This window comes from Cyprinus carpio, chromosome B5 (genome assembly GCF_018340385.1).
Source record: "Cyprinus carpio isolate SPL01 chromosome B5, ASM1834038v1, whole genome shotgun sequence".
NCBI lineage: Eukaryota > Metazoa > Chordata > Actinopteri > Cypriniformes > Cyprinidae > Cyprinus > Cyprinus carpio.
In genome coordinates, this window is record NC_056601.1 from 17,056,168 (window position 1) to 17,068,062 (window position 11,895).

The following is an 11,895-nucleotide window of genomic DNA, read 5'->3' on the forward strand; positions in this document are numbered from 1 at the left end:
GTATATTCATACAATTTCATAAATATGAAATAAATATATATTTAAAAAATATATAAATATGATATAAACTCATTGGTCTCCACCACATCACTCAGATTTAACTAAGTCAAAAAAAAAAAAAAAATGTGCGTTAATATGCTGGATTAGGACCTAAAGTTGCAGCTTCCTAATATAATTGCTGTTGTCTGTCATTGCTGTTAATCAAACAAAAGAACTTGAGATAATCACTCACTGTTCTTCAATAAATAACTTTTGAAGCTTAAATAAAAACCAATGTTTTGTAAAATAATCAAGCTTGAAAGCAAGACTGAGATGTTTAAATTCTTGCAAGTCACCACAATTATTTTAGCATAATTTCATAGGGTCTGTTGTTATTTTTTGATTTATCCAACATGTTATGAAATAATCATAACTTCAGTAAAGAAACTCGTACAAGGAGGTAACATTTTTGCAGTAATAGATACTGTCTATAGATCATTTCATCATGGACGGAGGTCAAAAGTCAGAATGCAGTTCAATACAACTGCAGTACAATCAGCAAAACATGTTACAGTAGGAGTGTTTACAGATAACGGAATTTTTTACTATCAAGAACTGTTGATTGTAGACCTTATGCTTCAGTGAAACAAGCAAAGAGTCATCTTTAGAATGTTATTTTGAACTTCCGTTTTGCAGTAGCTCTGTATAGATCTACAACATTGCTGTCGAAGGGTTTTAGCAGGTGAACTGGACTTACAGTACTTAATGTAGTGTTAACAAAAGTTATCATAAGCACTAATATCTTTGAAATCAACGTCAAAACAAATGTCCGAGAAGATTTTAAAATGACCAGTTCATACAAAAATCCATAACATCTTACCTCCATGTTGTGAAAATATAAACTGAAAACAGAAGACAATGAGTGCAGTGCTGAAAGGGGTGGGGTAAATAAGGTCTATATACATTTGCTGTATAATGAGAAAAGTGCTAAGCTTAAAAGTCACAATAATAGGCACTGAGCTTGTAGATAGAAGGCATGCAGACAAAGTTGTTTGGCTGGTGAAGGAGACTAATAAGGCATATTAGGAGTGGATTCTTTAGTGCTTTGATTTGGATCATAAACTGGTGCAGAAGGAGCCGGCTGGAAACCAGGCTGGATGGCATGTGGATTTGGATTGGGATAGACACCTGCAGCATCTCCTGGATAGGGCAGCACTGTAGGGTCGTAGAGATTGGGGTAAAGCCCTGCAGGTGGAGGAGGTAGTTCACCAGGATAAGGCACAAGGTTAGGCTGAGGTGGTGGATATGGCTGGAATCCTCCAGGTGGGCCTTGCCAGGGAGGACACTGTTGTTCAGCTGGAAGAATAACCACGGGAAATTTGACTTCTGGATCTGAGGCAAAAGACACATCCAGATACACCTGAAAGATAATCATGTGTTTGCTTTACTCTTTGATAAGAAATTCTTGTTAAGCTGAACTATTGCTTTGAATATGGCAATACTACAGAAGACAAAATAGCACCTTGAGTTCATACTGCACTTTTAGAATTCTGCAGTTTTCAAAGGTGACATTCAGGTCATGTGGAAGGGTCATGTCCACTATGAATTTGGACTTTTCTCCAGACGGGATGCGATCTCTAGTCTCTTTGACTATATCCTTATATGCTCTATTAGTGCTCTTGCCAGCGATGAACGTCTGTTGCTGCTTGAGGCTGTACTTAAGCTTGACGTCACGAGATGAAGAGTTGTCAATGTCGACAAAAACTCTGATTGTTTCACCTACAAAAATGATAAGAATTAGAGACAACATACAACAATAACTACAAAAACAAAGAAACAAACTGACTATAGCCGGATGTCCATACTAGTTGCAAACTTAATTTGTGTAAAAACTATTTACAGATAAAGCAGTGTTTCCATCCAGTGTTTAGGAGAACATATGTAGTTACATCTGGAGAAATTGAAGTCAAATTATTTTGATGTGAGTCTTTGACTTGAGATTTTGAGATGCTGTACGAAGCTCTGCTGTTATTTTCTTCTCTAAGCAAATTTAGTACAATGCAGATTAATCAGTCTACTCAGCAAATGTATTGACAAGTGAGCATGTATGTTTGTTTGTTTTTTTATGTGAATTTGGGAAATTTGATTTGCATGTTCCTTGGTAACAATCTGAATTTTTATGCGATGTCTTACAATGTGCATAAAAATATGCTGATGGAAACCCAACAATTGACACTGCAGGCTAGTGTCTTCAGTTAAGTCAGCTTTGACAGAGGGATGCAAGCTACACATGTGACATGATCACCTTGCATATAGCCAGTTTTTTCAGCTGTTACATTTATTGACATTTTTCCTGAGCCAAAAAGTTTCATCTTCTTGTCTTGTGTGGCAGATTGTGGTTGCTGTATGAAAAAAACACAACAACATTCTAAATCAAGTGAACTAAAATCACGCTATATTTCATCTAAGCTCCAAAACACAAACATTGGTTTAAAATCATATTACTTGAATTCTGATGATGGTTTAATAAAACAGATAGTTCCATTATTTGATAACAATGGTTAAGCCGTGTTCAAAGCCACTGTAAATTACTCTAGAAACACATACCTGTTACATCAGTATTACTGTGCCACAGTATCTATGTGTTGCTTGGGACAAATTATGTTATCAGAATTACATTGCTTGGGGGATGAATAATATTTATTATCTCTTAATAATTATAATAATTGCTGCTGGTTTAAATTATGAATAATATAAACATTAACAACACCCATTAGCTGTTCTAAATGCATTGTAAATGCATGGCTTCTTGGGGCTTAATGCTTTAATAAGTGAGTAACATCATCGCTCTGTTTATGTGAATTGATAGATGAGTGCTAAAAAGTGAAATATGGTATTATAATTCATACCAGTAAATGATCATTGGTCCCATCATTTCTCAGCACAAAGTTTAATTCTGTATGTGTAGAAGATGTTGACTTCCAAGGCCTGCTCAGCTTTACTGTCAAGACATACTTAACCCACCCATGAAATCCTTTAAAAGATGGAGGCATATTTCTGAAATTAGGGAAAAATAAAACTCTTTAGGTTCTGACAAGCATTACAGTGCATAATACGTATGTCATATAAACTGTATATCTTATGCATAAATGTGCATTATGCATTAGCAAAAAGTATGTATATATTAATATGATTGACATATTTTTTTTAGGATGATAATTTTTCTTAATATTGTAACTGAACTTGAAGGAAGTAAAATGCGGCACACACTTATGCTCTTGCTGATTCACTTATTTGTTCTGTATATTGTGTTCTTCATAGGCTGTGAATTACACCTGCTGAATATTATTTCACTGTGTACATATTTAAACAGTAAGGAACAACAACAACAACTGAAGATGTATTTTGAAAAGCACAGCAGTAGTATAACTCACTGTTGAGGGAGCTGAAATCTGAATGGAAAAACATGACTTCCTGGCATAATCACTGGTCCATCTGATGAATAAAATGGTTAATATGTGTTATGTAATATGGGTTACAATAGTTTTTCAACAAACATATTTAGTTTACTATCATCAAACAATAATTTCAGGTTTCATGTAAATTATGAAAAAGGTTTAATGTAATTTATTTAATTTTATGCAATTTACTTGCAAGGTATAGGCTATGAAACCCATTTACTTACAAGTCTCTCCATCTACAAGAGTTGTATTCTTTTCACTTTCTCCTGTAGACGTTACAGCAAGAAATAAAAGTATTACACAATTTGGAATAAAAATTTGATACTTTTATATATTTGAAATTTTCTAATGTGCAACCTCACCTTTCTTCGAGCTCTCTTGAATGAAGTATTGCTTTAGTTTGAAGTATCTCTCATGGTCACTGTAGGTTGTTTCGTCGTCACCTGAGCCTTCAGTCCAGCTCACATGTGCGTCCCCCGTCAGCTTCACAAAGAAACTGTCCACCTTTATTTCTTTGGTTACCTCCAAAACAACTCGTCCCTCCACAATATCCCCACTAGAAAAAGTATTGCTTTCATTAATCGAGTCGTAGTGAAGACTGAACTCTTTGATGGAGTTTGACATTTTAGTTTTTATGTCTGTACACTAAACATTCAAATCCAGCGCAGCTGGGAGGCTCCTCTCGCTTGCCTGGCTAAAGCAGGATGGACATTCCTGTCGAAATAAACAAGGGTTGAGGGCGTGGCAAAGGGTTGCCAGGTTTAAGCAACAAATCCCGCCCAATTGCTACTCAAAACTAGCCCAAAGCTAGCCCAATGGCGTTTTTCAAAATTCGCATCCCAGGGAACAAACATAAATTAAAAAAAAACAAAAAAAAAAAAACAAAAAAAAAACAACCCGCGGCAACAGTGTTAAAGTAGCCCAATTCCGCAGGAAAACCACAGACTTGAGTTGAATACCCTATATACTCTATGTATATATGGACGCTTCCTACAGTTCATAGCTTTCAGTCACGTGACCGGCTCGAGGACTTGGAAGGCAAAACATAGAACTGCAGCACAAGCACAAGTTTTGGCCATTTGCAGTCCATATTAAGCACCCGCGGCAATATTTCAGTCATTAAACAGTGCGACAAAACGTTGTAAAAACACTTAAAAGTGCCTTAATACATTTAAAACAGTAATATTAAAAGATTCCGTAATCATCGTATTAATGATGCATGAGGCCATTTAATGTGAAACGTTGCACATTGTGTTTATATTCTGGGTTCACCTGTTTACAAAATCAGTAAGGTGTTTACTGAATTTCGCCTTTTAATATCTACGTAATGCAAACTGCCTAAAAATAACTGGCGGTCAGTGGAGCAAAGCTTCAGTGTGCACCGTTTTGCTACGGTTTCCGGTTTGAACGACATGTTTCCTAGAAACGGTGTGCAACCAGGGGGCAAGGAAGTCGACCGGAAGTTGAAGTCGGCCGCGTGCCGCCATCTTGTAGCAGAACTTCACTTGCGTTAGCATCCCATTGACTCCCATTCATTTTTGCGTCACTTTGACAGCGAATAACTTTACATCTGAGGCGTTTAAAGACTCCATTTGTCCATTATTTATTTCTAAAGATACACGACAATGTATAAAGGGCTCCATTGCCTTCTATGTTACATTATGGCCCCGTAGAAACAGTTTTTGTAAAAAATAGGCTAACGATTGCGTCATAACCACTCGACTCTCTGTCGCACAGTAGAGAAATTACCGTACATACAGGAGGAGAAGCTCGCAGGCAATCGGGGAGACGTCAAGAGATATGGCGTACTGGCGTTACATTTTAAAATACTATACAAAATAATTAATCAGAATACTTACTCCTGCTCACTCACGCCAAAGAACTCCCCGCTCAAGCTCGCCGTCTCTGCAAGATTAACGATGGCAGTTTTCACGCACAGCTACTAGAAGATTTACATCTGTCAGACAGGTTGCTGACGTCATCAAGCTTAGTCTGAGTCTGCGCGTCAGAAACGGAAGTGCTAAAAATCGCTAAAAATGGGCTTCACTTGTCTCAATTGAGTTCCAATTGGGTCGCTGTGTCCATTTCTTTTACTGTCTATGTGTGCAACGGGGTTTAAGATACATTTTCTTTTGTTTGGTGGGTGTGGCAAAAATGTCAGCCCAATCAGCAGCAACATGCATATAAACCACGAGGGATTAAAGAGATAGCTTGCACAATGTAATTAACATCAAAATAAATTCACAAGAGCAAGTAAAAAACACTGGGTTAAAAACAACCCAATTTGTGTTGTTATTAACCCAAGGGCTGGGTAAATATAGGACAGAACCCATTTTGGGTTAATTTTACCCAGCAAATTGGGTTGTTTAATGTATGAAGTTGTTAGATTATATTATGCTCTCTGCCAGATGTTTTTGTGCCTCTCTGTAATCCCTCCTCCCTTCCAGGTGTTTTCTATTATATGAGATCTCATCTGCTGCCTTGCTCCTACCCTCCCTTTCTTTCCCCTTGGTTTTCTCACTCCTCCCATCTGTGTGCTCTCTCTCTCTTTTCTATTCCTATATCTCTTTACCTCAATGTATACCCGCATGTGCAGTTGATGCATAGGGTTCAATCGGTGAAGAATGGTGGGGGACCTTTGTGGGCCCAGGTTACTGGGTTTAGGTTGTCCTTTACTGAAAGTTGAAGAGTCCCACTGCCAGGATTATTCCTTATATGTCCAGTAGTTCCTGAACATATGTATGACTTATATAACTTGTTGTTTTGGCTCATACTCAACCCATATGTAATCTGTATCCTATTGGTTGAAAGGGCTGTACCACCCTCATTTTATCCTTATATATACCCTGTGTAAGACAATAAAGATTAGAAGTGAAGGTATACTCAGATTTTGTGTCTGTTGTGCCTTTTCTTCCCACGGCTGTGAACACTTCTGGAGGACTGAGAAAACTTTGGTGGCAACGAGATAGGACGGGATCAGTTAATTTGTATATTAATTAACAGAAGTAAAAAATGTTTATTTAACCCAGCATAATGGGTTGATTTAACCCAGCTATGGTTTATTCATTTTTACTATATTACTAGCTTATTTTTTACTTCATACATTAAATTATGTTTACAGATTAACTTAAATCCTCTAAACTTTTCTAAAATACACCACACAACCACTGGTTTGCATGATAACTTCCTTTATTCTGCTTTATTTAGGCTATCATTTACAGCATTGCTTATATCGTTTTTAATAGGCTATACATATTGCCCAAATTTAACCTTGTTTAACAAACATTTAAAGTAAAAATTAAACATTAAACAGAAGTAATTTAGGTGTTATTAACCAGTCTCTGTTATTCTGTTTTAGTGATGGGAAGTTCGGATCATTTTACCGACTCAGACTTTAGAGTTTTGTTCAGCAAAATGAACGAATCTTTTTTCGAGTCATTTCGTTCATTTTCGCAAAATCTAATTAAAATGTTACTTGTTACTTCCCCAACACATCTACTACTTACGCAAACGTTGATCACACTACAAACAATACAAAACTACAATGCTATAAGATACAGAAAATATTAATTAATTCTTTACCTGGGTCTTCAGTCTATGATTAGTTCACCTCTCCTCTTCTCTGACAAGTCTTCGGGTTTGAGTCGTTCCTTAATCACCATGACACCCCATATAACCCTGTTATAAATAAAATATTGATTAATTTGTCTTTTTGACTGTCTATCTGTAAATAAACTGTAGGCTATATAATAATATAATAATCCAAGCCTACAATACAAAGTATTTATAGCCTAGTTTGTTAATTTTTACTCCAATTTTAAGTTTGCTGGTATAATAATTGCTTTTCCTATGCAGACTTGACATATTGGTCTAATATATGTATAAGAAGATCGCTCAAAAAGGACATAATGACATAAATTAAAAGCAAATAACATTTTGAATTTGAATTATTAATGTAAGTTTAAAACATTAAGGTTATGATAACTTCAGCTTCAACAGTTGTAACCCAAACTGAAATAAAACTGGAGAGTTAAAGTTATTTACTTAGAAATATAATGTGCTTGGGTCACACAAAGGTTTAACCAATGGTTCAGCTGAAGGACACCTGTCACTCAAGACTGTCACCAAGGGAACGGTGACCATTCCACACCATCCCCCTTTGTTTTGCACTAGGTGAGGGGCAGAGAAGAGCCTCAGACAGATTTTAACACCTCAGGATAATGAGCACTAGAAAAAGGAGTGATGTTTGGTCTCATTTTGTGGCAACTTCAGCCACTGAAGCTAAATGCAACATATGCAAAAAAGTTTTTCAACTAAAGGAGGAAGCACTTCTTATTTGAGAAGGCACCTTAAATCCTCACATCCTACGGTGCTGTTAGCACAAGTTAGAACAGAGAGTGCAGATGATAGCCCTGCAGCAGCTGGAGCTGTTTCTACCACCAGCACATCTTCTGCTGGACCTTTGATGGCTTTGGCTGGCACGCTGACCACATCTACAGCGTCCAGTACACCAGCAGCCCCCACCATCATCCAAGGAGCAGTGAGGCCAAGGAGGCCACAACAACAAACTTCAATGAGCAGATTTGTAACAAGACCAATGGATCCATTAAGACAAAGCAAACTTGATGAGGCTCTGGTGAGAATGATTGCTTGTGACTATCAGCCATTTTCTATAGTGGAGGACAAGGGCTTTAAGGAGTATTCACATCTTCTGGACCCATCATACAGTCTACCTAGCAGAAAAACATTATCAAAAACTGTAATGCCTTTTTTTATTGTTTTAATTTATTTTGGAATAGTTATCCTCTTTGCTATAAAGCTTTTCTTGCACAAAAATAAACAATAAACAATGTTTCTAATGTTTATAAAGTGTCATATGTTACCAAAGTATGGTTTACACACACAATCTGATTGGAATAACTGCACAATTAAGTTATCAAGTATAAAAGTAAATAATTACAAGTAACTTTTCAGTTAAAAACAACTTGTAAACATTGAAGGTAATTTATAATGGACTAAAGATATAGTGAGTGACTCAAAAATGTTTCATGAATCCTCAAAAGACATAAATCATACAACAAGGTAATTTTTGAAGATTAGAATCCACTGTAAAAAATAAAAACAAACAAACAGACAGACAGAAAAAAATGTATCTTCTTTATCAAAGTGATTTCGCCATCATATGGACAAAATTTAAAGCATAACCAACTCTTTATTACCACATTCAGTGTTATGGAAAAGTACCATCATGGCATAAATTAAAAGCAACAATTTGAGACCAAAAATGCATCACGTAACTGTAAGAGTAAATATTAATTATAATAAAAAATTAAAATAATAATTACTATACACCCATTTGTAAGGAAGGTTGTAAATTAAGTAATTTTTCTAGACAATGTTGTCACAAAAAACGAACAACCCGAAGACCCGAAAGATGAACTTTGCGGCTCAGACAGCACAGGTTCAGCGTGTGGAGGTGTCACGTGATTAAGGAACGACTCAAAAACCCGAAAGACTCATGAGATGAACTAATCAATTCTCTTTCCGGCTCATACTGCATTGACTGAAACAGGTGAACTACTATTAGCAGTACAGAACCTATAGAATATTGCGCATGCGCGACTGAACGAATCACTCCCCGAGACGACTCGTTCTTCCCGAATCACATTAATCGTTCAAGAACGACACATCACTATTCTGTTTCCACCGTAACTGCGCCGCGCCGGTTCTCGTGCCCGAGCTGGAGTCGTGTTAGGCGGGGAACTGCTCACGGCTGAGACCGCGCCGCCCTGCGTTTCAGTCACAGCCGAAATATACTATGACTGCCTTAATAACCTGCCCAAAAACAAACAGTAAACTGCTTTGAGGAAATATTTTAACATACAAAGTATTTGTATTCTGTATATTTACGAATAAATCGTTTATTTTATGCAAAGCGTCAGGCTTTTCCATAACGTGAAAAGACCGTGACACTCGTTAAAGGTGATTCATACCGCGCGCCATGTTGCTCTGCATAAAATTGAACGATATACAGCACAGTAACGATTTAATAGATTAAATAAAATGTATACAAACCTGTATTTTACCGACGAATGCACCAATTCGATGGCGCTAAGAACTGCTCTCTCCAGAAGAGAAGCAAAATCCCCGCGATAAATAACTCAACCGCTGGGTTAAGTCTGACCCAGGATCTGAGTAATACAAAAACTACCCAAACATTGGGTTGTTACATTTGACCCAGGAACTGCAAAACAACCCAAACACTGGGTTGTTACATTTTACCCAGGAGCTGGGTAACACAAAAACTACCCAAACACTGAAAAAATAAACCCCCCCCCCCCCCCCCCCCCCCAAAAAAAAAAAAAGACCAAAAAGGCTCAACCCAGCATTTGGGTTAAAAAAATAACCCAAGATTTTTTAGAATGTATATTGTTTGCACGTTTATTTACATTAAAGGCAAAATAACTAAAATACTAAGAGCACAATTATAGACCTGGAACTTCTACAAGTCTGTCTTAATATCATTTAGTAATTGCAATGTCTTCTGGTCCATATTCTTTCCTTAGGAAGGTGTGCTAGACACTGATTAATGTAACAATAATGTAACAATCATTTACTCACCCTTCAGTTGCTCCAGGTTTGTAATTTATATTTTTGGTTGAACTATCCCTTCAGCTAAAGTTTTAGAGTAGTAGTTTTTCCCCAATATGGTATTGGTAGTTACTAAAAGTAGTTTACTAAAGTATGTCAATATTTCTTGTACTAATTATGTTGTCATATCTCTAAACAATCTCTCTTTTCCTTCTTTCCCTAAATCAGAGCAGACCCCTTTACTGCAGGATAAAGCTGAATGTGCCAGTGCTGGACAGGTGTTTAATGGTTTTGTTCTGAGCAGGGAGACCCTGACTGTGCTGCTGGATCTACTGGGAAGTGAACGGCAACAGTGATGGTGTGCCACGATCCAGACCCTGGTGTTTCTCTTCTGTCTGGCAGCGGTACATCATACAGATGGTCTCCAGAGTGTTTGACATGTGCCTCGTTCCACTGTCACTGCACTGTCCTCCAAGTCTCTGAGGAGGTGCTGGTCATTCACCAAAAGATTCACCTCCTGAAGACCCCAGAACACATGGAGGCAGGGCCGGGCTCAAACTGATGTTATTTTTCTGATGTTAAACCTAAGCTATGTTGTAAATGGCTAAAAAAAAGTACTTTCTATTATGTATAGAACAATTTGTTTTAATGTGTAAAAAAGTATTTACAGGACAAACAAATAAACATATAAAAGAATGTTTTGTGAAAAAAATTATAAGCTACATTAAAAAAAAAAAATTAACAGTGTACATAAGCAATTTTCTTTTATTTACACATGTGAATATGCAAAACAAAAATACAAAATGTACAGAAAGTATGAATAAATTACACACAAAAAATGAATAATGTATACAATTTATGCATTTCATTTTTAACTTGCGTCACAAAAATAAACTACAGAAATTAGGTTGTTTCATTGACAATATGACATTTAAAAAATTGTAATGTACTCATTTTTTCCCACTGTTTTGTCTTGGCTAATGAAAAATGTATTTGTGTGAGTTTGATGTCCTCCCTGTCCACTCGCTCCCTCACCTGTCTCAGGACACTTCACAAATAAACCATGCCTGTTAACAACAAAAACACATGCTCACTTTCTCCAGAATAGTATTAAAACAAAAGAAAATGGAAACACTTATGAAAAAAGACAGGTTTGCAATCTTAACATTAGAAAATATGACACAGCAGGACATGCATACGAAATGAAGTGCTTAAGTTTGGTTAAAACATTTGTAGACATCTCTTGCATGACTGCACTACAGAAACACAACAAAGGGAAAGGTTATTGCCTTATATAGTGGCTGTCTTATTGTTTGTGGGCTTTATGTTAAAAAAAACCCTGGCTTTAAACACTTTCGCTAGGTACTTGATTTCTTACATTTCAATGTGAAGTCCTCCACAGAACTCTCACCTGCCTCTCTCTCTCTCTCTCTCTCTCTCTCTCTCTCTCTAAATAAACACCCCAACCTACACAGTTAACTGTACTCAACCAACTATTTAATGATCATACCGCCACCTACTGTACCGGGGTTTGCAACTTCAGGGCTTCACGTACTTAACATTTATATATATATATATTAAAAAATAATAATAATAATAATAAAAAAATAACCCTATTTACTGTGCTCTAACCCTGTTTATTTAAGAAAACTAAAGAGAGCTTTACTACATTCCCACATTTTCTCATCTGCCCCCAAAATCCCCTTCAAACTCCATTTTTGTTCCAACTTGTATATCTTATCTTGCAAGACCCTCCTTTCTGCATTATATTTTTTACACCTCATAATGATATGCTCCACATTTTCTGTAACATTACAATCATCACAATTGTCTGATATGCATTTTCCCATTAAAAACAGGGTTG

At 36.6% G+C, this 11,895-nt stretch overlaps 1 protein-coding gene across 1 annotated transcript; it reads right to left on the minus strand.

Moving 5' to 3' along the window:
• Positions 1–232: 232 nt before the first annotated feature.
• On the minus strand, positions 233–4,277 carry LOC109086055 (arrestin domain-containing protein 3-like). Its single transcript, XM_019100545.2, has 7 exons — positions 3,803–4,277; positions 3,665–3,706; positions 3,414–3,474; positions 2,889–3,036; positions 2,285–2,381; positions 1,502–1,758; positions 233–1,399 (listed from the first exon to the last, which is right to left on the minus strand). The coding sequence occupies exons 1-7, from the start codon at positions 4,062–4,064 to the stop codon at positions 1,049–1,051; spliced, it is 1,218 nt and encodes a 405-aa protein (XP_018956090.2). The 5' UTR covers positions 4,065–4,277; the 3' UTR covers positions 233–1,048.
• Positions 4,278–11,895: the final 7,618 nt, after the last annotated feature.

Excerpts from the sequence above, each read along its gene's own strand:
- LOC109086055 (XM_019100545.2), bottom strand. The coding sequence starts at position 4,064 with ATGTCAAACTCCATCAAAGAGTTCAGTCTTCACTACGACTCGATTAAT. Across the intron at positions 3,707-3,802 it reads TCAAGAGAGCTCGAAGAAAG|GAGAAAGTGAAAAGAATACA; the intron begins GTGAGGTTGCAC and ends TAACGTCTACAG. Across the intron at positions 3,037-3,413 it reads AGATTTCAGCTCCCTCAACA|AAATATGCCTCCATCTTTTA; the intron begins GTGAGTTATACT and ends CCCTAATTTCAG.